This window comes from Cetorhinus maximus, chromosome 17 (assembly GCF_964194155.1).
Source record: "Cetorhinus maximus chromosome 17, sCetMax3.hap1.1, whole genome shotgun sequence".
NCBI classification, from domain to species: domain Eukaryota; kingdom Metazoa; phylum Chordata; class Chondrichthyes; order Lamniformes; family Cetorhinidae; genus Cetorhinus; species Cetorhinus maximus.
In genome coordinates this window covers 19,230,887-19,254,222 of record NC_135895.1, presented here as the reverse complement: position 1 = coordinate 19,254,222, position 23,336 = coordinate 19,230,887, and the positions used below count along the sequence as shown (strand labels likewise).

At 45.7% G+C, this 23,336-nt stretch overlaps 1 protein-coding gene across 1 annotated transcript in view; it reads right to left on the bottom strand.

The window, feature by feature from the left end:
• Positions 1-880: 880 nt before the first annotated feature.
• LOC144692217 (scinderin-like) overlaps positions 881-23,336 on the bottom strand; it is a 34,074-nt gene continuing 11,618 nt past the window's right edge. Inside the window, exons 8-17 of the mRNA XM_078560793.1 lie at positions 18,678-18,766; positions 16,430-16,645; positions 16,209-16,342; positions 16,009-16,099; positions 12,238-12,408; positions 9,533-9,707; positions 8,267-8,388; positions 8,069-8,146; positions 7,410-7,470; positions 881-2,235 (exon numbers count right to left, since the gene is read on the bottom strand). Coding sequence (XP_078416919.1) covers positions 2,066-2,235; positions 7,410-7,470; positions 8,069-8,146; positions 8,267-8,388; positions 9,533-9,707; positions 12,238-12,408; positions 16,009-16,099; positions 16,209-16,342; positions 16,430-16,645; positions 18,678-18,766 — 1,307 coding nt within the window. The 3' untranslated portion in view covers positions 881-2,065. The remainder of the gene's footprint in view (positions 2,236-7,409; positions 7,471-8,068; positions 8,147-8,266; positions 8,389-9,532; positions 9,708-12,237; positions 12,409-16,008; positions 16,100-16,208; positions 16,343-16,429; positions 16,646-18,677; positions 18,767-23,336) is intronic.

Sequence of the window (23,336 nt, the reverse complement as noted above, 5' to 3'; positions counted from 1 at the left end):
AAATAGAAAGCTAATTGAAGTGGGGTTGGGTCAGCCTGTGCTTCCTGTTTGGCAGTCTTTGAACTGACCCTGGTGCTGAATTAGGTCTCTGTGAATAGAGCAGGGACTATGCTACTGTATGTGTAGAGTTGGAAAGAGCAGAGAGCTGAAGACAGGAAGGGCAACAGATTGTAGATTACACAAGACCCATTGCTGTTGTTTAAGTGTTGCCAGAGCCCATCTGACCTTTTTAAAGGGATTGGAGAAGGGAGTCCCTGGGGATTCTGTGCCATCAGGACTGTTGTGACCTGAGTGAGAGAGGGTTTGGAAATGTGTGCCTTGTTGGTGATAACCGTGTCTAGGGACTTTGGATGGAATATGACTGCTGATGAATGTGACTTAAGGGCTGAAACAATTGAACAGTGAGAGACCCTACAAAACAGAGGGCAAGTTGGAAAGACAGGTTGCATGTTGTCCCACATTTTTGAGGGAAGTAATGTGAGCGCTTATAACTACTTGAGGTGTATCTTTGTTGTATCGACTATTTAAAGTAAAACTTTGATTTGGAATATCCTTCATTAATTAATGTTTGAATTATGTTGATTTTAGTTGGTTTGACACAGAAAAGTTATAAGAATTGAAATCTTGACCAACAGTTTTCTTTGCATTGACATAGTGGGGATTCCAGTCGTTTTAAAAAGTTACGAGGATTGTAAACAGTCTGCGGTTAATTTCTGAAAGATTGTAGAGGCTCCTGAAAAGAAACTGATATTGCATTTGCCCAGCATTTGATGCAGAAACCTAAATGGAAATATTAAAGTACTAAAATATGATACTGTAAGCCCATATAACCAAGTTGAAGCTTGCTGTAAGGTGTGAGGAAAAAAAAGAGTTGAAATAGTTCTGTAAGTATCAAGGCTTTATTAAGACACCAACATAGGAAGAAACCAAGAATACACTTATGATAAGATTACTTTTTTTTGTTTGAGCCAAGCAGTTTAGCAGAAGCCTTGCTACTCTTACATCTAAAGTTCCCCTGCCTTCTGCAAAAACTAGAAATGCAGCAAAACCTGAAAAACCAGTTGCACAATCATGACTGCAGCGAAGATCAGCAGCCTAGCCCTGTTGCTCAGAGAATTTAATATTGGCAAGCCTGCTCGCGCACAAGCATTACAGCCAGTATTTAGAATCCAGTTTAGACATATGTAAGGCCACAAGGGTTCAGCGAACCCCTTAAGATTTTGTGATGCAGTGCAAAGTGATACCTTTGCAGATGAAACTACTTCTGGTGTGGAATATTTTCTAATGTTTCCCACCCACCTCCATCCAGCGCTCTTCCCTCAAACTATGAAATTTAATATGCTACCAACCCATCCTCAAACCTGCACCTGACCTTGATGCCAAGTACTCACGGACACTTGTGTCACTTTCAGTTACTACTGAACCTAAATGGTAAGTGAGCATGAACGTTTTGTATCTTCGCTATTTAAGTTGTGAACATTTATTGCACAAGACTCTTCCAACCGCTGTGGTAACTGACCACAGGAACATCACACAAATTCCCTTCTGGCAATGTCTCCCATTTGCCACTTGATTTAGTTCAAGTCCCGTTATCGCCACCACAATCAATAAAAGATGATCTAAACTCTTCAAATAACGTTATTGCGTTTGACATTAACTTGGAGTCTAAACGGAATGTAAAAATTTGAGCTCAGGTTTTCTGGCTGGCTCAACACAGACTCCATCCCATCAAACACAAAGCCAGAACTGTAGCTCAGATTTGGAGGAAAAGATCACGAGTTAACTTTGGGTCAGTAGCTAGTTTTTCAGCAGATGTCTGGCTCACAATTCCTAGTTTTCAGAGTCTGAACCAGAGGCAGAGGCAACATTGGATCCATTACTATTCCCAATATAATTCATGACATATCAAGCGTCCTTGAGCACACGTATATTCACTCACTTTTCCTTAAACTGTGAAAAATGTTGCTGAATTTCTACTGGCACTATAAAATCCAACTCTTCAACGCTTTACGGCTAGGGCATGCAAGTAAAGAAAAAAATGGCCACGTGTAATCCCTGCTCCGCACTACACCCTGAGGCTGGCCAAATATTTTTCCAGAGGGCTCATATCCCACATTTTGGGGTCCCAAGCTAAGAACCACCCTGTAAATGTTGGAAGTTCCTTTCCTTGCTTCATAATGGTAATAGAAGTCCCGGGGTCTCTTCCAGATGGGTCAGATTCCAAGTATTCTTTTGCTAGAAGATAGAAAATAAATATATTAGTTTGAAAAGTTTGTACAAGAGGTGACACAAACTCAGTTTTCTCACATTCAGTTTTACATCTGTTCTGAGTGATTTTCTAGATAAGGATTAAGACTTTTTTTTAAATGATCAAATTGGATTGAAATTTGGTGACTGCCACAAATGCTGTAAAATTATACCAGGGGAAGAATATTTCTTCATCTCCAATTTTTTTTGTTTAAACTTCCTTTATGTTTCAATTTTTTTGCCCAGTCAGCAAATGGTTCTGGTCATCAAACAAACGGCTGGTTTGGCAAGCATTCCAAAAAGAGCCATTATATTTAATACAGCAACAGATTATCTGTATTTGACCTTATGATCGAGCCAGTTCCTGGACAGATGAGCTTCTTTTCAAAGGCTTTAACTAACACATCATTAGCAGCTTTATGTCAGAGACTCTTTCACATATGGACTATTCTATGACAAAAAGATACCTTTTTAGTCTTGCCTGAGGTTTGTTTACTTCATGCTAATATTGTTCATTCCGGGTCCAAGTAAAATAACTTATCAACGTTATCCATTCCTCTCAGAATTTTAAGGCATGAATCTGATTCTCAGTAATCTCCTTTTCTCCATTGTGGACAGAAGTTAAGTTTCATGAGCTTCTCCCTAATTCAAGTTCCAAGTCCTGGGATGTTCCCTGCCACTTTTCCCTTAATCAAAGCTATTAACACTCTCCACTTGCTTGGATGAGTGCAGCTCCAATAACACTCAAGAAGCTCGACACCAGACTCATACTCATGGTGTGGAATATTCAGATTCATGGGAACTACATGGAAGTTCCCCTCCAAGCCACTCACCACCTTGACTTGGAAATATATCACCGCCTCTTCACTGTCACTGGGTGAAAATCCTGGAACTCCCTCCCTAACAGCACTGTGGGTGTACCTACACCACGTGGACTGCAGCGGTTCAAGAAGGCAGCTCACCACCACCTTCTCAAGGGCAATTACGGATGGGCAATTAAGGCTGGCCTAGCCAACAATGCCCACATTCCATGAATAAATAAAAAAAAACACCCAGGACAAAGCAGCCTATTTGATTGGCACCCCATCTACCACCTTCAACATTCACTCCCTCCATCACTGGCACACAGTGGCAGTAGTGAATACCGCATACAAGATGCACTGCAGTAATTCACCAAGCTTCCTTTGACAGCACCTTCCAGATCTGCGACCTCTACCATGTAGAAGGACAAGGGCAGCAGCCTCATGGGAACACCATCACCTACAAGTTACCCTCCAAGTCACACATCATCCTCACTTGGAACTATATTGCCGTCCCTTCACTGTCGCTGGGTCAAAATTCTGGAGCTCCCTCCCTAACAGCACTATGGGTGTATCTACACCACACAGACTGCAGTGGTTCAAGAAGGCAGCTCACCACCACCTTTTCGAGATCAATTAGGAATGGGCAATAAACGCTGGCCTTGTCATTGATGCCTACATTCTATGAATGAATAATAAATAAGTTTACTTGAAGATAGGATGCCTGAAACCACACAAAATACTCGAAGCGTAACTTCACCAGTATGCCAAGATTGCTTAAATATCCACCCCAGTGCAGGATTAGTCCCGAAGATCATATTGACTGAATACCTTCAGTGAATGGTCAATAATTAATCCAATCTCTTTAATACCTTATAATTATAGGCGGTACAGTTAGTCAGTTGACCAATATGCATTTGGGTTTATTGTACAAGTGGGTTCCTGATGTCAGGTAGAGAGAAGTCCGATTGATGCAAAACTTTCCTTTATCCAGCCATCCCAGAAATGGAAAGAAAATCAACCAAGAAGGCATATTGGTGGATCTAATACATCCACTACATAACAACAGATGTGTGAATGGGTGAGGCCTGGGAACAGCTCACTACCTATCCCAATGACCAGAACAATGACTGTTGTCAGAACCTTTACAAGGGAAGAGAATAATTCTCCAAATGGGAAGGGAGGAACCAAGCAGTTTAACACAATTGCAACAATTATACAAATGGATGAAGGCTTCAGGACGATAAACCAGCGGGTGAGAGAGTGAGCAAGAGTTTGGAGGATGCTTCAGGGATATAAACCGGTGGGAGAGAATGAGCGAGAGCTCTGAGGAGACTTTGGGAATATAAGGGCTATACAGAATACTGGGAGAGATAGTGAGCACTAGAATAGTAAATTAATAGGCGGGGTCAGAGTAAGGGAGAGAGTAACAAAGTCTAAATCAGGGTTTCTGTGCATGTATGTGAACGCATGGAGAGTGGTAAATAAGATTGGTGAGTCACAGGCACAGATTGCTATGTGGAAATACGACGCTGTGGTTATAACAGAGACCTGGCTCAAAGAAGGATAGGACTGGGTGTTAAATGTCCCTGGATACAAAGTGTTCAGGAAAGATAGGAAAGGAAGTAAAAGGGGAGGGGTGGCAGTACTGATTAAGGAGAGCATTGCAGTGCTGGAGAAAGAAGATGTCTCAGAGATGTCAAGGACAGAATCTATTTAGCTAGAGTCAAAGAACAAAAAATGTGCAATTCCATTGCTCAGTGTATTCTATAGGCCACCAGTGGGAAGGATGTAGCGGAACAATCTTGCAAGGAAATTACAGAGAGATGCAACAATTATAGAGTAGTTATAATGGGGAACTTTATCTGAATATAGACTGGGATAGTAGTGGTGTAAAGGGCAGAGAGCAACAAGAGTTCTTAGAGTGTGTTCAGGAAAATCTTCTACAGCAGTTTGTTTCCAGTCCAACGAGAAAGGAGGCAGTACTGCTAGGCCTGGTTCTTGGGAATGAGTGGATCAAGTGTCAGTAGGAGAACATTTAGTGGGCAGTGATCATTTCATCATAAGGTTTAAGCTGACTACTGAAAGGGACAAGAACAATCCAGAGTAAGAATAATTAACTGGGGGAAAGCCAACTTCAATGGGGTAAGGACCCTGAGCTGAATAAATTAGAGTCACAGGTTGGCTGAACAGTGGGCTACCTGCAAAGAAGAGATAGCTCGGGCACAGTTGAGGTACATTCCCTCGAAAGGGAAAGATAGGGCAAACCAAGCAAGGGCTCCTGGATGTCAAAAGGGATAGAAATTAAGATAAAAAAGGAAAACTGTGCTCATGACAGGTGTCAAATATAAAATACAATTGAGGACCAGGCTGAATATAGAAGGTTCAGAGGGGAGGTGAAAAAGCAAATAAGACATGTAAAGAGAGAGTATGAAAAGAGACTGGCAGCTAACATAAAAGGGAATCCTAATATATTCTATAGGCATATAAATAGTAAAAGGGTGGTAAAGGAGTAGTAGGGTTGATTAGGGACCAGAAAGGGGATTTATACATGGAGGCAGAGGGCATAGCTGAGGTATTAAATGAATAGTTTGCATCCGTCTTTACCAAGGAAGAAGATGCTACACAGGCCATGTTGAAAGAGGAGACACCAGAAGGGTTTAAAATTGATAAGGACAAGGTATTGGATAGGCAGGCTATCTGTACTTAATGTGATAAGGCACGATGATGAATGAGATACATCCAAGGATATTGAGGGAAGTGAGAGTGGAAATTGCAGAGGCACTGGCCATAATTTTTCAGTCTTCTTTAGACTCAGGGGTGATGCCAGATGACTGGAGACTTGCAAACATTACACCCTTGTTCAAAAAAAGGGTGTAAAGAGAAGCCTAGCAATTACAGACTAGTCAGTCTGACTTCGGTGGTGGGAAGCTTCTAGAAACAATAATTTGGGACAGCATTAATAGTCACACGGACACATGGGGATTAATTAAGGAAAGCCTGCATGGATTTCTTAAGGGAAAATTGTGTTTAACTAACTTGCTGGAGTTTTTTGAAGAGCTAACAGAGAGGGTTGATAAGGGCAATGCTGTTGATGTGGTGTACATGAACTTTCAATGTGCCGCACAACAGACTTGTGAGCAAAGTTATAGCTCATGGAATAAAGGAACAGTGGCAACATGGATACGGAATTGGCCGAGTGACAGGAAACAGAGGGTAGTAGTTAGTGAATGTTTTTAGGGCTGGAGGAAGGTTTGTGGTGGAGTTCCCCAGGACCCAGTGTTGATTTTCCTGATATATATTAATGACTTAGACCTTGGTGTGCAGCGCACATTTTCAAAGTTTCTGGATGATTCGAAATTTGGAAGTTTTGTGAATTGTGAGGAAGACAGTGTAGATCTTCAAAAGGACAAGCTGATGGAATGGGCGGACAGGTAGCAGAAGATGTTCAATGTGGAGAAAAGTGAAGTGACGCATTTTGGTACAAAGAGCATTCTATGTCTCTATGGAGAAGCAATATAGAATAAAGGGTCCAATTCTAAAGGGGGTGCAAGAGCAGATGGACCTGAGTGCATATGTGCATAAGTCATTAAAGGTGGCAGGACAGGTTGAGTGCACGGTTAACAAAGCATGCAGTATCCTAGACTTTATTAATAGGGGCATAGAGTACAAGAGCAAGGAGATTATGTTGAACTTGTATAAAACACCAATTCAGCTTCAGCTGGAGTACTGAGTCCAGTTCTGGGCACCACAATTTAGGAAGGATGTGAAGCCACTGGAAAGGGTGCAGAAAAGATTCATGAGAATGGTTCCAGGGATGAGGAATGTCAGTTATGAAGACAGTTATGAAGAAGTTAGGACTGTATTCCTTGGAGAAAAGAGGCTGAGAGAAGATTTGATAGAGATATTCAAAATCATGAGGGGTCTGGACAGTGTAGATAGGGAGAGCCTGTTCCACTCATGAAAGGATGGAGAATGAGAGGGCACACATTTAAAGTAATTGACCAAAGAAGCAAAAGTGATATGAGAAAAAACTTTTTCATGCAGCGAGTGGCTAGGGCCTGGAATCCACAATCTGAGAGTGTGGTGGAGGCAGGTTCAATCGAAGCATTCAAAAGAGAATTAAGACTGTTATCTGAAAACAAGAACGTGCAGGGTTACATCGAGAAGGCAAGGGAATGACATTAGGTGAGTTGCTCATTCGGAGAGCCAGTGCAGACATGATGGGCTAAATGGCCTCCTTCTGCACTGTAACAATTCTGTGATGCTGTAATTCTGGATAATTTTATGGAAAATTCTTGCACAGTATATGTTACTGATTCTTGCTCCTCCTACAAATGAATGCCTGTTCTAGTTGCTCACCGCATTTCAGTGACTCCGACTTCTCCACTTCATTTGCAGAACTGCCAAGCCAAAGAAAAATCTACAAAATCGCAAAGGAAAATAATGTCAATTCTTGACCTTATACTTTGTTACTTGGATAGCCAGTTTCAGCACATTTCTCACCTCCCACCACCCCAAGTTTCCCCTCCTGAAGCCATTAGGGCCTAAATTAATTAGTACCCCAAATCGGGAGTGATTCAGGCTGCCAGCCAGAATGTAGAGGGCCAAGGGCCACCCTGAATTTATCCTTAGGCCTAGTCATCACAATTCAGGCCAGCTGCGGGGCCTTGAAACGACTCACCTGACGGGCTCGATTAACATGAGCTAGCACCGAGGGCCGAGTGGAGGAGGGGTCCAAGAGTGAGTTGCTTTGTGAAGTCAGAAGGAGCACAGCCAAACTAGATCCGATCCTGTCCTAACACCAAAGATCATGCAGGTATTTTTTGAGCTATTGTCACTTGTTAACAACCGGGGGCAGGAAGACAGGAAACCTGTTTGAGGCATCAGCAATGTGGCTGGCGTCAGGCAAAGATCAGGAACCAAAGCTGGGACCTTCAAGTCTGCTTTTGGTGCTGCACCAATGCCACGAGAAAGGCTCCATGTTATATACACAGCAAGGTGAGCGAGCCACAACTTACCTGATCCCAGGTATCTAACAGCATCACATCATCAACTGCCAAATCTGCCTGTGTGAAGTCACCTGGAACTTCCTCAATCTATGTGGAAAGATAAACATTAATTTCATTCAACAATCAGAGCAGCGACGCTTTAGAAATGAAATCAATCTCTACGCGAAACAATTTGAATTTTCCAGGACTCAAAGTGCATCAACTCACAACGAATGTTCCAGTTTTGTTTGAACAACCAAACAAACGAATCGGGTGGGTAGCAACTTCCTCCTTCAGGCCTTTGGAACTCTGGTATTGCTTCTTGCCACCAAGATCCTTCCAGAAGCTCTCTGTATTTGGGAGGAAGCGAGAGACTGAGTTGCAGCGGTGGGGTAGGATTTCTGCAGCGATTTCCCACCAATTCCCCACTCGGCAGAAATCCTGGTGGAAGGGCAGCAGTAGCTGTTAGTGCCGTTTCTTCGAGAACCTCCGCCAAAGATATGACAGGAGGTTGGAAGGCCCACTACAGAAATTGCACAAGAGGGCCTCTGATGCCCCGCAATTATTTACAGGGTATTCGTATTATCGTAAGATAGGGTGTGGCTTGGTCGTTCAGAGGTGACCAATTACATTTCCGATTTTAATGGTGGCTATGGTAGCTAAGTTGGACACAACTACAATACGGAAACAGGCCATTTGGCCAATCCAGTCCTTACTGGCGTTTGTTCTCACACAAACGGGCTGTAATCCTAATCCTGGCCTATTCCTGTATTGTTACTCCTCAAGATAATTTAGCTGGAGTACTTTCAGTAAATTCCAGTAAAATATCTATTTTTTTATTCATTCACGGGATGTCGGCTTCGCTGGCTGGGCCAGCATTTGTTACCCATCCCTCATTGCCCTTGAGAAGGTGGTGGTGAGCTGCCTTCTTGAGCCGTTGCAGTCCATGTACCTACACCACATGGACTACAGCGGTTCAAGAAGGCAGCTCACCACCACCTTCTCAAGGGCAACTAGGGATGGGCAATAAATGATGGCCCAGCCAGCGAAGCCCACATCTTGCGTATGGATAAAAAAGATATTTTACCGGAATTTACAGCATAAAAATATACAGGATGATGGGGAATAAGCAAGGGAGTGGGATTAATTTGCTAGCTTTACCAAAGAGCCAGCATGGGTACGATGAGCCAAATGGCCTCTTTCTGTGCTGTATGGTTCTATTACTCTACAAAACAGGCCTTTCAGCCCGACAGCTTTACATTGGTGTTTCTGCTCCACACGAGCCATCAGCCACCCTACTCCAGCTAGCCCCATTAACATATCATTCTATTCCTTTCTCTCTCATGTGTTCATCGAGTTTCCCCTTAAAGGCATCAATGCTATTCTGCACGGCTATTCCCCATGGTAATGATTTCCACATTCTGACCACTCTCTGATAAAAGGGGTTTCTCCTGGGTTCTTTATTGGGTTTGAAAGAAGTAGTGAAAACTTTACCTGGTTCACTTCCTTCTTGGATTTCTATCGCACTTCCTCCAAGAACACTAACCACGTACTTTGCAGTCTTCAATTCACCAGCACTCGCACCGACGCCTTTCCAAATGTAGCTCTGTTGTGGTGTTTTCAGTACAAATGTGTCATTGCTGTTTAGTGACCCTGCTTCAGCATTAACCTGGAAAGTGCAAACACATACCGTGAGCAACCACTGACCATCGAAGTGCTTTAGAAAACTGGGAAGTTGTAATGATTCATTCATTTTTAATTTGAATATGTCGGAGTTCTTTAAAAGGAAAAAGGAATTGGTGCCTTGCGACGGAAAGGGGTGGAAACTGTGGTCCCAGTGAAGTGATTCCAGAAATGCAACAATGGTTGCCGGGGGGCAGAGTTAAGCCAATCCATTTTGGCCTCACCAGAGCCCAAGCCCCAGCGACAGGACCATCTGAGCCAACAACAGCATCACCCCAGGGGCCCTGCAGGATTTCAGAGTGAGACCAGGCTGCCACATTGAAGGGGAGGCCAGAGCAGCTTCTCACCAAAGCTGTGAACCTGCCTGAGATCTTGTTCCCTCCCTGAGCTGCCCATTTCCAGACGCCAACCAATCTCTCTTGTCATTTGGAAATGGCATCGTGGCCGCCAACTTACAAGCACAGCAAACAGTAAGCGCTGCTGCTGGCGTCCTTACACTGGGACAGGTCGGCTGGATTTCAAGGGAAGCTCAACGTTCCTGTTCCCAAAATAAATGTCAGAAGGGGAAATGGGCAGTAGAAATATCAATCACCACTCCCTTCACTCCTCTCATTAGGTTTTGCCAGACCAGCCAGAGACAGAGAGAAGCACAGCCAGAACAGGCCTTCCTTATACAGCTCCAATTTCTACCTTTCTCCCCCTCACTACCACCCACCCCCCAAAACACCTTCACTTCTAAGCTTTTGTCTTTGCTGAGATTGTATTGTTTGTGTGAAGCAAAGTGGAATGAGACAGTGTCCTCCAGGGAACAACGGAATGAGACAGTGTCCTCCAGGGAACAGCGGAATGAGACAGTGTCCTCCAGAGGACAGCGGAATGAGACAGTGTCCTCCAGGGAACAGCGGAATGAGACAGTGTCCTCCAGGGAACAACGGAATGAGACAGTGTCCTCCAGGGAACAACGGAATGAGACAGTGTCCTCCAGAGGACAGCGGAATGAGACAGTGTCCTCCAGGGAACAGCGGAATGAGACAGTGTCCTCCAGAGGACAGCGGAATGAGACAGTGTCCTCCAGGGAACAGCGGAATGAGACAGTGTCCTCCAGAGGACAGCGGAATGAGACAGTGTCCTCCAGAGGACAGCGGAATGAGACAGTGTCCTCCAGGGAACAGCGGAATGAGACAGTGTCCTCCAGGGAACAGCAGAATGAGACAGTGTCCTCCAGAGGACAGCGGAATGAGACAGTGTCCTCCAGAGGACAGCGGAATGAGACAGTGTCCTCCAGAGAACCTCACCAAGGACCATCAGTGCAAAATGGAAACCAAATCACATCAACACTATAGCCATACTGTAAATTCAGGGAAATACAATGCCTTTTCAATTAAATAATGACATAGACAAAGACAAAGAAATTATGCTAAACCTTCATAAAACACTGGCGAGGCCTCAGGTGGAGTTCTGTGTCCAATTTTGGACACCACACGATTGGACAGATATCAAGGCCTTAAAGAGGGTGCAAAGGAGATTTACTAAAGCGGTACCAAGAATGGGGGATTTCATTTTCATAAAACAACTAGAGAAACTGTGCTTGTTCTCCTTAGAACAGAGATGGTTAAGATTTGATGAAGGTTTTCAAAACCATAAATGATTTTCATAGACTAAATAAGGAGAAACTGTTCCAAGTAGCAGAAGGGTGGTTAACCAGAGGACACAGGTTTAAGGTAACTGGAAAAAGAACCTGAGGAGTCACGAGGAGAATTTTTTTACTGCAGCAAGTCCAATCGCGGAATCACATCTAATGTTGGACACTGTTTTGAGTTTTGCAAGCACGGGCTGGTTGGGGACGGCCTGTACCTTGCCCGTTGCAAGGTTGGGATATGCTGTTTGATACGATCCGCCAGTCTTTGGGACGTACAGCCTACGTACCTAGCATCACACTGGCACTGAAATTCATATTACTCATTTGTGTGACAGGAAGAACATATTTTTGGCTTCACGGCAGCATCCTGTTTGTGGTGAATACCACTTGTGCTGCTGCTACACTGTGGTAGCATGAAACAGCTAGCTTCACCTGTTACTCTAACTTTTGAGATGCCCCAGGGTAATCTGAGATAGACTGGGCGCTTTTCAGGACCGAAAGTGACGTTCGTGAGTTTACCGCTGTTTACAACGGGCAGGGTACAGACCATAGCCAACCAGCTCGCCCTTGCAAAATTCAAAACAGTGTCCAACATTAGATGTGATTATGTGATTTTTTTATTGAATTCAAATTCAATAAATGTGACTCCAGACCCACAGCCAAGTGGCTGACTCTTAAATGCCCTCTGAACCAGGGCAATTAGGGATGGGGCAATAAATACTGGCCTAGCCAGCAAAACCCACGTCCCATAAATGAAAAAAAAATCTCTTTAATCAAAGTAAACACTAATCAAGCATTTCCTTTGGTGGAATAAATATGGAGTTAAAATTTTGGCAAATTATTGGAACTTGAATGGCATCACTTTAGTTTGACTCACCTCAACGGCTCTCGTCGCTCCTGTTGAGCTTTTCCTAACATGGAAAAGTCGAACTGGTGCAGCAGCACTCTGGCCACCCTTCTTGGAGGTCCCTCCAAGATGTACAATGAGTGGCTTATCTTTGAACAGGCTCAGCAGGTGAGGAGGCTCCTGACCCTGTGTCACCCGCACCTAGACAGCAAACAACAATAAAGTGAAAAGACATTTTTCATTCAGAGCCACGGTGATCAGAAAGGTAAAGGAGTGGAGAGAAGTTGAGGTTGGTGGGAAAGTAATGATGCTGGGCTTGGGTCATAAAAGCTTAATGATTACCGGGTGAAGGAAAGGCCAACAGAAGCCAGGGGTTTTGCGGCCCTGAGAGAGAGGAATTAACAGAAGGAAGTTGGACCATGAGTCTCAGGCCAAGATTTTCCAGCCCCAATGCGGCAGGTTCCCCCATGGTGGACACGGCTAGCCATTCAAATGTCTCTTGACTTCGGCGAGGCCGGAAGGTCCCGCCGGCGGGAGGGGTTCAGGAAATTCCAGCCTTACGACTGGGAATGTCGTCGGAGCAGATCCCACTCCGCTTCATCGGAAGTGCAGTGGAGCAGAAGCAGCTCTGAGGGAATTCCTGTCTTCATTTCACTGCAGCGGGAACACACGGAAGGGGGAGTGTACATGATGTTGGTTTTGGGGCTTAGCAGGAACAAGAGATGACATTCGGGGAACAGTGACCCGTAGCAGTATTAGATGAGTAAGAAACGGGAGAAAACGATGACATTCCTTACTCTATTCTCCCCATTGTATTCACTTGCCCTTTTCCCCCAAATGGACAAGTCAAGACACAGTCCACAAAGAAATATGGGCGAACGCCCCAAAATGCTTATTTTTAAACACCTAGGGTTGAGTTTTACCATGGGCTTCGGGACTCCGATGTTGGACCAAATGGGTTCCTGATTGCCGGCAACGAGACCAACTCAGCATTATTCCCTGAGGCAGTCACCTAATTGGCAGGATCTGGATGCTGCCAGGCCAATCACAGAGCTGGCAGCTTTGAAGTCTTGGCGGCTTCATCGAGTGAGGCAGATGCTGCTAAGGCAGATTGAGGAGCAAGAGGGTGCCTCCATTGGAGCAATTTTAATTTAATGTTCTGGATGGTCCAGGGGAAGGCCCTCCAAATGTGGCATTGGGACTGCAGGGGGATGCCTTTCCTCTCTGCAGCCCAGCTCCTGACCCGCACCCAGGGCTGGTGCAGGGAGGCTGCCTCTATGAAGCGGGCAGGCTCCACCCAAGTGGGGGGTAGTTGGGGGTGGCGGGGGCAGGAAAATTCTGCACCTAATGTCACCTTAAGCTGGTCATTATAAAGCGGCCCATCAATCATGCCACGTAGTTAGAAGTCAATTGTAGGTTAACTTAATGGGCTGTGCCAGGATCCTGGTGGTTAATTGATAGTTGAAGGGCAGGAATGAACAGCTGAGGAAAGGGATTGTTGAGAATGACAAATATTAAACTGATGAAAGATGTCGAAGTTACTTAGGAAAATGAAGTGGAGAGATGCCAAGATATAATGATGCAATGTTGACAGGCATATTTGATGTGTTATTTTGATTATAACAATTCCACTGCTTGTGACAAGATTATACTGTAAGGGAAATGCTTCCAGCAAATACGCACAGAAACCAAAGCTTGCCCACCAGTGGAGGGTGAAATCAGATAATGTATGCTACATGTGTCTGATTAAAATGAAGATAAACAGAGCTCAGCAACATACAAGTCGCAGTGTGAGGAAGAGCTCACTGTATCCCAGGAAGTATCAGCTTGGGTGGAGGCTTCCAGCTTCATGGAGGGGGTGAGGGGGGTGGGGGAGGGGGGTTGGGGTGAGGAGGGTTGGGGTGGGGGGGGGTTGGGGCGAGGAGGGTGGGGGAGGGGGGATTGGGGTGAGGAGGGTGGGGGAGGGGGGTTGGGGTGAGGAGGGTTGGGGTGGGAGGGGGAGGGGGGTTGGGGTGAGGAGGGTGGGGGAGGGGGGTTGGGGTGAGGAGGGTGGGGGAGGGGGGTTGGGGTGAGGAGGGTGGGGGAGGGGGGTTGGGGCGAGGAGGGTGGGGGAGGGGGGATTGGGGTGAGGAGGGTGGGGGAGGGGGGTTGGGGTGAGGAGGGTTGGGGTGGGAGGGGGAGGGGGGTTGGGGTGATGGGGTTGGGGTGGGGGTGGGGTGGGGCGAGGAGGGTGGGGGAGGGGGGTTGGGGCGAGGAGGGTGGGGGAGGGGGGTTGGGGCGAGGAGGGTGGGGGAGGGGGGTTGGGGCGAGGAGGGTGGGGGAGGGGAGTTGGGGCGAGGAGGGTGGGGGAGGGGGGTTGGGGCGAGGAGGGTGGGGGAGGGGGGTTGGGGTGAGGAGGGTGGGGGAGGGGGATTGGGGTGAGGAGGGTGGGGGAGGGGGGTTTGGGCGAGGAGGGTGGGGGAGGGGGGATTGGGGTGAGGAGGGTGGGGGAGGGGGGTTGGGGTGAGGAGGGTTGGGGTGGGAGGGGGAGGGGGGTTGGGGTGATGGGGTTGGGGTGGGGGTGGGGTGGGGCGAGGAGGGTGGGGGAGGGGGGTTGGGGTGAGGAGGGTGGGGGAGGGGGGTTGGGGCGAGGAGGGTGGGGGAGGGGGGTTGGGGCGAGGAGGGTGGGGGAGGGGGGTTGGGGCGAGGAGGGTGGGGGAGGGGGGTTGGGGCGAGGAGGGTGGGGGAGGGGAGTTGGGGCGAGGAGGGTGGGGGAGGGGGGTTGGGGCGAGGAGGGTGGGGGAGGGGGGTTGGGGTGAGGAGGGTGGGGGAGGGGGATTGGGGTGAGGAGGGTGGGGGAGGGGGGTTTGGGCGAGGAGGGTGGGGGAGGGGGGATTGGGGTGAGGAGGGTGGGGGAGGGGGGTTGGGGTGAGGAGGGTTGGGGTGGGAGGGGGAGGGGGGTTGGGGTGATGGGGTTGGGGTGGGGGTGGGGTGGGGCGAGGAGGGTGGGGGAGAGGAGTTGGGGCGAGGAGGGTGGGGGAGGGGGGTTGGGGCGAGGAGGGTGGGGGAGGGGGGTTGGGGCGAGGAGGGTGGGGGAGGGGGGTTGGGGCGAGGAGGGTGGGGGAGGGGGGTTGGGGCGAGGAGGGTGGGGGAGGGGGGTTGGGGTGAGGAGGGTGGGGGAGGGGGATTGGGGTGAGGAGGGTGGGGGAGGGGGGTTGGGGTGAGGAGGGTGGGGGAGGGGGGTTGGGGTGAGGAGGGTGGGGGAGGGGAGTTGGGGTGAGGAGGGTGGGGGAGGGGGGTTGGGGTGAGGAGGGTTGGGGTGGGGGGGGGTTGGGGCGAGGAGGGTGGGGGAGGGGGGATTGGGGTGAGGAGGGTGGGGGAGGGGGGTTGGGGTGAGGAGGGTTGGGGTGGGAGGGGGAGGGGGGTTGGGGTGAGGGGGTTGGGGTGGGGGTGGGGTGTGGCGAGGAGGGTGGGGGAGGGGGGTTGGGGTGAGGAGGGTGGGGGAGGGGAGTTGGGGTGAGGAGGGTTGGGGTGGGGGGGGGGGGGGGGGGAGCGGGTGGGGGTGGTGAGCGGGTAGAGGTTGACCATTTCAGAATCAGCTATTGCAGTCTGGTGATTGAGTGGCTATGCTGCTGCCAAGGAGAGAAGTACAGCACTCCGCAATATCTGTAATAATTCAGAACTGGTAAAGCAGCCACATGACTCCGTGCCCGTAGGCGGCCCTGTGAAGCAGACATCATGTGATGCATTGAGGTTAATTCTATCTCCCAGGAGACTCAGGCCTCTCTTGCAGAAACCCCTCTAGTGACAGTTAACACGTACCTGGACAGGCAAACCTTGCATCTGATCATCAAGTTCAATTGTGAGTGCGGCTGATGCTCCCAACTCATCTTTTGTTGTTTTGTTGCCTTGCCTTAAAAGGTAAACAAAAGTAAAAAATCCTTGCTTTCTTTTCAGTCCATCATTTTAGCTTCCTTAGTCCATCCAATTTTGACATTTCATGTGCAGGTGAAGAGGCTTACCAAGTATAAATGAGGTGCTTGTCCCTAGCTCCCGATTTGTAAGAGTACAAAATAATGTAACAGTCTCCGCCGTAGAACTGACCATACGATGAAGAGTCAATGGGCTGTTTCTTGAAATCTTCAATCCGCCAAATCTGCAGAGGAACATTGAATACATTTCCATGCACATTACTGACCCCAGGTAAGATGAAATCCTACAGTGATAGTTGTGGACCTGTTACCTGGACTTTGCCCGATCCATCATCCACCATGTTGTGTTGTGCAGCCATGGCAGTTGAGTTGTGAAGCTTTGTGGCATCAAAGGGAACGGATTTGATTTTGGCAATGCTGCCAATGGTGTACACTTTTCCAAGCCCTTCACTTTGGTCTTTAACCTTCCAGTCCGAAAAGAATTGGGTGAACAGTGGCGTCTCACCATTTTCTGGAAGCAGCTCTACCTACAAAATAAAGCAAGACTCAGGCTTCTGTCCTTCACCCCACTCCCATGCCACCCAAGTCTCCATCCACCAGCACAAAAATGCGATAAATGAGATAAAGAGTTCAGTAAATGTGTAGCCGCTATTAAGACATGTAAAATGCAACTGTAAATTGGTCTCCTCATAACCTACAGAACTGTACATGATATCTTTTGGCCCCTGCCATAATGGGGAGAGGAATGCTTGGATAGTATCATTGGCATTTTCTTATTAAACAAGAACTGAGCTACGGTCTGGGTTGTACTTGTGGCATTTGGATATATGCCCTGTGCCATTATGTTCGAGGCTCCCACAGACAAGGCATCAGGCCTTGTTATAATCGAGTCAGTCAGCCAAGACTCGTGAAAAGTCAGGCTTCTGCTAGCATTGCGATGGCATTGGTTGCCTCAGGGAAAACTAGGGGCAACAGAACAGTCATGGGGCCTCTTATTTGCATGTAGAAATGATCTAACGGTCTGCTTCAATTTGGGGTAAAGGTCACCTCCCGTTTGTCCTAACCCAAAATAGTCAGCGTTGCACTTTGGAAGACTTTAGTAACCTGCCCAGCGCCTGAAAAACAAGCGCATTGCGACCCAATTTCTAACCTTTTTTTTTTGCAGGCCTGCCCGTGCAGTCGCTGAACATTAAAGGTCTGAATCAGCAATAATGGAGGAAATATCAAAGGTTTATGTAGCCATTTGATATCATGCATTCTGCACAAACTAGTCTTATCTCACAGAAATGCATATTCCATTAGATAATCACAGAAATACAATTACAGCTATCAGGAAATCTACAGCACAGGCTGCACTGCACTGTCCTATGAATGAGGAAGTGTGTTCTTCACATAGTTCAAAGAAGAGGAAATGGAAAACTATATAGAGACATGCACTTCCTCAATAAATTAAACGAAAAAGAACTCAGACTGCATGATTTGCTATAGACAGTACCTTTCTCACATAATTACTTGATTTTGGAACTAAACAGTGATCACGATATGGATAAGGATGTGATACCATGCAAAGTGGACATCAAAACTCCTCTTAAACCTGAATATTGCACGCGGTATTTCATCTTAATTAGAAGCCAAGGAACTAGCACAGGCCTCCTGTTAACTATCTACTCTGAATCATCTAAAGGTTTCAGAGGTGATTTTAGAACCCTTCAAGGCCTTGCCCTTCCATCTCTCTCTGTAACCTCCAGCCCCACAACCCTCCAAGGTATCTGCACTCATCTAATTCCAACCATTTGAGCATAACCGATTTTAATCACTCAGCAAGTAGTAGCCGTGCCTTCAGCTGCCTTGGCCCCAAGCTCTGGAATTCCTTCCCTACATCTCTCCAACTCTTGACCTCATTTTCCTCCTTTAAGGGGCTTCTTAAAACCTACCCCTTTGACCAAGCTTTTGATTCTTTTGTCGTAATATCTCCCAATGTGGTCCTATTTGTTTTATAATATCCCTATGAAATGCCTTGGGATGTTTTATTACTTTAAAGGAATAAGGTAAATAGAAGTTGTTGCTGTTGAATTTTCTCAGTTATCCCGATCAGCGACTATATCTTCAGTGGAAATCTCAGGAAAATGGCATTCACATTATCTTCCCGTGAAGTCTGCGGCACTTCTCTGAATTACGGTCAAGTGAAGAAACCCCTGGGGAAGTTCACCCTATAGTATTTCCTGCTGACATGTCCTATTAGACTCATACATTTTATATTTAAAAAGGTATGGTAACCTACTCTTAAAATGGATGCCGTGCATTCCATTAAAAATTAAAGTAGTTGTTAATGGTCAGTTGTCTGCCTTGTAATCCAATCAACAACTACTCAAGGTTAGGCTGCTCATTTTATGCTTAAAATGAGAACTTGCAGGGCGTCAACTGTAGTTCTGTAAATTGTAAATGGTCACTTGATACGCACTGGGTTACAATTCGAGTGACTCCCAGGCACCCTCTGGTTTCCCCGTCCAAATGACTGTTGTGAGCTTAGACAGTGAATGTTAGGAAGTTGTTGATTACCTGAGTATTTTTGGAATATCCTTTTGAGTTTATGAAGAATTCGCATGTATCAAATCCGACCTTCCGCTCAGTCTTGCTGGACTCCTTCCCTGAAGAAAGAAGAGTGGTTTATATCTGTACCTTGGGGTCTTTGTTCCTAATGTAGAAGCTCACGTACTAGTACCGGCCTCTTATCACCCACACGCTTCCAATTATCTAAACGGAGAAGTCGAATTTTCCCAGTGTTCCCGGATCTCCCATTGTAACTTGAGTGGAACTATCAGCAGGGACACCAGAGAGGCTTTGCAGCACACATCAGGAATTGGACATGGAACATTGGGCTCCGAAGGAACCTTCCATCCATTTGGTTAGGACACATCATTGGTGCAATTTCAATTTTTATATTTCATAGAAAATGCAGAATGTAGTCCAAACCTGTGTTCCAATACATGTTAAAAACAAGCTGAGCTGAATACACCATTTCCACCTCTTAATGGTTACAGCCGGAGGCCAGGAGATACCCTGTGGAAATTAATGGAGTTCATATTCCCCATAAGGTGTCATTATGCACCTTATAATTAGACTTGTGTCAAATCGTTTCTACAACAGATTGCAGTCACCTTATTGAAAATACCAAATGGTCATCCAGAGATAATTTGCCTGTCAAGTAGACATGGAAATCAGATTTTAAAACCATTCAAGGTAAAGGCTACTTTATGTTTACAATGGGAATTTCCAAGGTATCATAAGCTGAGTATTGTAAAATGGTCTTGCAACTACTGCAGTTAGCCTCTGTAACATTGCATTACTGTCATGTGATAAACAGATGAGCTGTGACGCCAGAAAGCTGAAGGTAGCAGGTATTACATCATTCCACTGTGTGCTGAGATGTTAACAGGGTCACAGGGGCATTTACAGCACAGGAGGAGGTCGCTCGGACAATCGAGTCGATGCTGACTCTCTGTTGGGCAATCCAGTCAGTCCCATTCCCCAAACTCTCCAAGGTGTCTGTGCTTATCTAATCACAACCACTTGAGCACCCCCAATTTTAATCCCTCTCCATAGTCCTGCAAGTCTATGTCCTTCAAGTGTCCATGCAATTCCCTTTTGACATCATTGATCATCTCTGCTTTCATCAGCCTCGTGGGCAGCGAGTTCCGGGTCATTACCACTCAAAAATGACCAACAAGGCTTTTGAATCACTGGAAACAAGTGCCAGCTAATATAATCAAAGCAAAAAGTGGTTGGTTTCTTTAGGAGATTTAACACCATCTTGTTGTAAACAAAGTCCCTAAAATTCTCAATACTCAGATGTGGTAGCAAAGAGGCAGGGTTTGTGCACGTTGGAATACAAGGAGCCTGATCCCGATAGAAACCACAGGTCATTTCCATGACTCTGTCAGAATAAGGGCACAAGTCCCACCACTAGAAAGTCAATTCTGCCTTTGGGAAAGAGATGTGGAAAATGTAGGGCAGTGGTGGAGAAATGACACATAAGAGTCATTTAAAGGGCTGCATGCAGTTATGGGTGGAGAGCACGTCATGAATACATCATTCAGGCTGACCCCGCGTAAAGCTTTGAAATTAACATTGCTAGAAAGTGACAAGTGTTGTGTTTGCCACATGATTGGTCTACTGGTTTCTCTGAGCCTGTCAGTCATGGGTTATGGGGGACAGGCAGGAAAGCGGAGTAAAGGCCACAATCAGATCAGCCATGATCTTATTGAATGGCGGAGCAGGCTTGAATGGCCAACTCCTGCTCTTATTTCTTATGATCTGCACAGAGAATCTGTCCTTTAGTGTAAATGCACAAGTACATGCACAGGAGAAAACAAAGATGCCTGAAAGGTCAGGGACAAAGTGATTGTGGAGGGTACACAATGAAAACAAAACAAAAATAACAGATGCCAAATGCTAGTCACTCTCAGGGGGAAAGAAACCTGATCAACGTAGGGGAGACTTTCATCTGGACTTGTGCCAATAGTTGCAGAATACGGAAGTTATATGTCATAACTATAATGTCATAAACTACAATACGGATCATTGCTGTTGGTTATACTTAGTTGTACAAGTGCAGAAGACTACATGGTGGCAATGAATTGGTACTGAGACCCTGTCCATGAATATCAGAAAATCACAGATGTGTTGTCCACAATTTCCTCTCAAGCTCTGAGTGGCAACAACCTACACCACAAAACTGCCTCCAATCCTCAAGAGATTCCCTGCAATATTAACTTCCACTTGTACTTCAAAGGACAACAAAAGGCTTTGTATCTTATCACATTCATCGAAGCAAACAAAAAACTTTTCTCATTCACTGTATCTGTAGAAAGACTTCACCACAAAGAGCTTTCACCTTTCTGAATGCATTACATATAAACAAGTTATGTGAGGATAAAGGCTGCTTTTTGTGAGGTCTACAACATTAAACAGAGGAGATTAAAAGTTTTCTCGGCAATAGTCCCAAGAGTCACACTGAACGGCTGTTTAAACCGTTGAAATACCCATGCACAAGACTTGGAGAGCGGTATAATATAATGCATGCAGTTACTAAAGCCTTGGTGAAGCAGATATTGGCATCCTGAAGAAAAAGATCATATGCTTGAACTAATCCGAGGAGCACCATGTGCCAGAATTACTGTGTCTGCTGCTTCTTATCCAACCTCGCCCAATTAATGAATCTTACTAATCATCAAACTGGAGAAGAGGCAGCAGAAACCAATTGAACAAGACAAGCCTGACCAAGAATATGTTTCGAGTCCGTATGGCTCTTCTTCAGAGTCATACGGACTTGAAACGTTAACTCTGTCTTTCTCTCCACAGCTGCTGTCAGACCTGCTGAGTTTTTGTTTTTGTTTCAGATTTCCAGCATCCACAGTATTTTGCCTTTATCTGACCAAGAATATGTCTATCCCAGGAACTGGGGAATTAGCAACAGTGTTGAGACAGAATTGTACATTGGACAGGCAAAGTGCTTCGTCAGTGAGCATCTATTTGAACATACGGGGCATTAGACCCAAAACTACTCCTGTCTTTAGAGAGTTAAACGTGGGCACATTCCTGTCCAGAAGAACACTAATGAACAAAACACCTTTGTCAATGCCAATTGCGATATTCTGACTGTAGTCCCAGGTGAAATCAGGTATTATGAGGCTGAATATTTTTATCTGAGAAAGTTGAAATATTTATTATTACCACAAGGGTATTTAAAGAGAATCTGCATTAAGTGAGGTGTTGTTAAGTTGCAATTTGTTTTCGTTATTTTAGACATGTTGAGTTTGTTTTAACCATAGATGTTGATAAGTGATCGGTTTCTGAATGGGAGCTTCAGCTTCATGGAAGGAAGTGACCACCGATGTTGGAAACATTGGTTGTTATTGTAAACATTATCACCAATAATTTCCCCCAGGAGTTCTTCCGGAGATCAAAGATTAGGGGTACTCTAGAAGATTGGGAAAATATAAGAAACCTGCAAAGGATGACTTTAAAAAAAAAGAGGGAGTAATTGGAGTATGACAGGAAATTAGCAAGAAATATAAAGGCAGACAGTAAAAGCTTCTACAAGTATATAAAAAGGAAGAGTGTAGCTAAAGTGAGCATTGGTTCCTTGGAGGGTGAGACTGTGGAATTAACAATGGGAAACAAGGAAATGACAGAGACTTTGAATTAGTATTCTGTATCTGTCTTCACATAGAAAATACAGAAAGCATCCCAGGAATAACAGGAAATCAAGAAGCAAAAGGGAAGGAGGAACTCAAAACATTCATGATCATTAGACAAAAAGTACTAGGAAAACTAATGAGATTAAAGGTTGACAAGTCCCCTGGACCCGATGGCCTACATCCTCGAGTCTTAAAGGAAGTGGCAGCTGAAATAGTGGATGCATTAGTTGTAATCTTCCAAGATCCCCTAGATTCTGGAAAGGTACCAGTGGATTGGAAAACTACAAATGTAACACCTCTATTCAAGAAGGGAGGGAAGCAGAAAGTAGAAAACTATAGTCCAGTTAGTCTAACATCTGTCATTGGGAAAATGCTAGAATCCATTATTAACGGGGTACAGACAGGACATATAGAAAATCATAATACAATACAATTCGATAAGGCGCCACATAAAAGGTTGCTGCACAAGATAAGAGCACAGGGTGTTCTGGGTGACATAGCAGCTTGGACAGAGGATTGGCTAACCAACAGCAAACAGAGAGTCAGGATAAATGGGTCATTTTCAGGTTGGCAAACTGTAACTAGTGAAGAGCTGCAAGGATCAGTGCTTGAGCCTCAACTATTTACAAACTATATTAATAACTTTGATGCATGGGCAGTCTATATTGTAGTTAAATTTGCTGATGATACAAAGGTAGGTAGGAAAGCAAGTTATGAGGAGGAGTCTGCAAAGGGATATAGGTAGGTTAAGTGAGTGGGCAAAAAAATGATAGATGGAGTATAATGTAGAAAAATATCAGGCCGTCCACTTTAGTAGGGAGAACAGAAAAGCAGGATATTATTTGAATGGAGAGAGACTGCAGAATGCTGCAGTACAGTGCAACCTGGGTGTCCTTGTACATGAATCACAAGAAATTAGCACGCAGGTACAGAAAGTGATTAGGAAGGCAAATGGAATGTTGGCCTTTATTGCAAGGGAGATGGAGCATAATAGTAGGGAAATCGTGCTATAATTGTA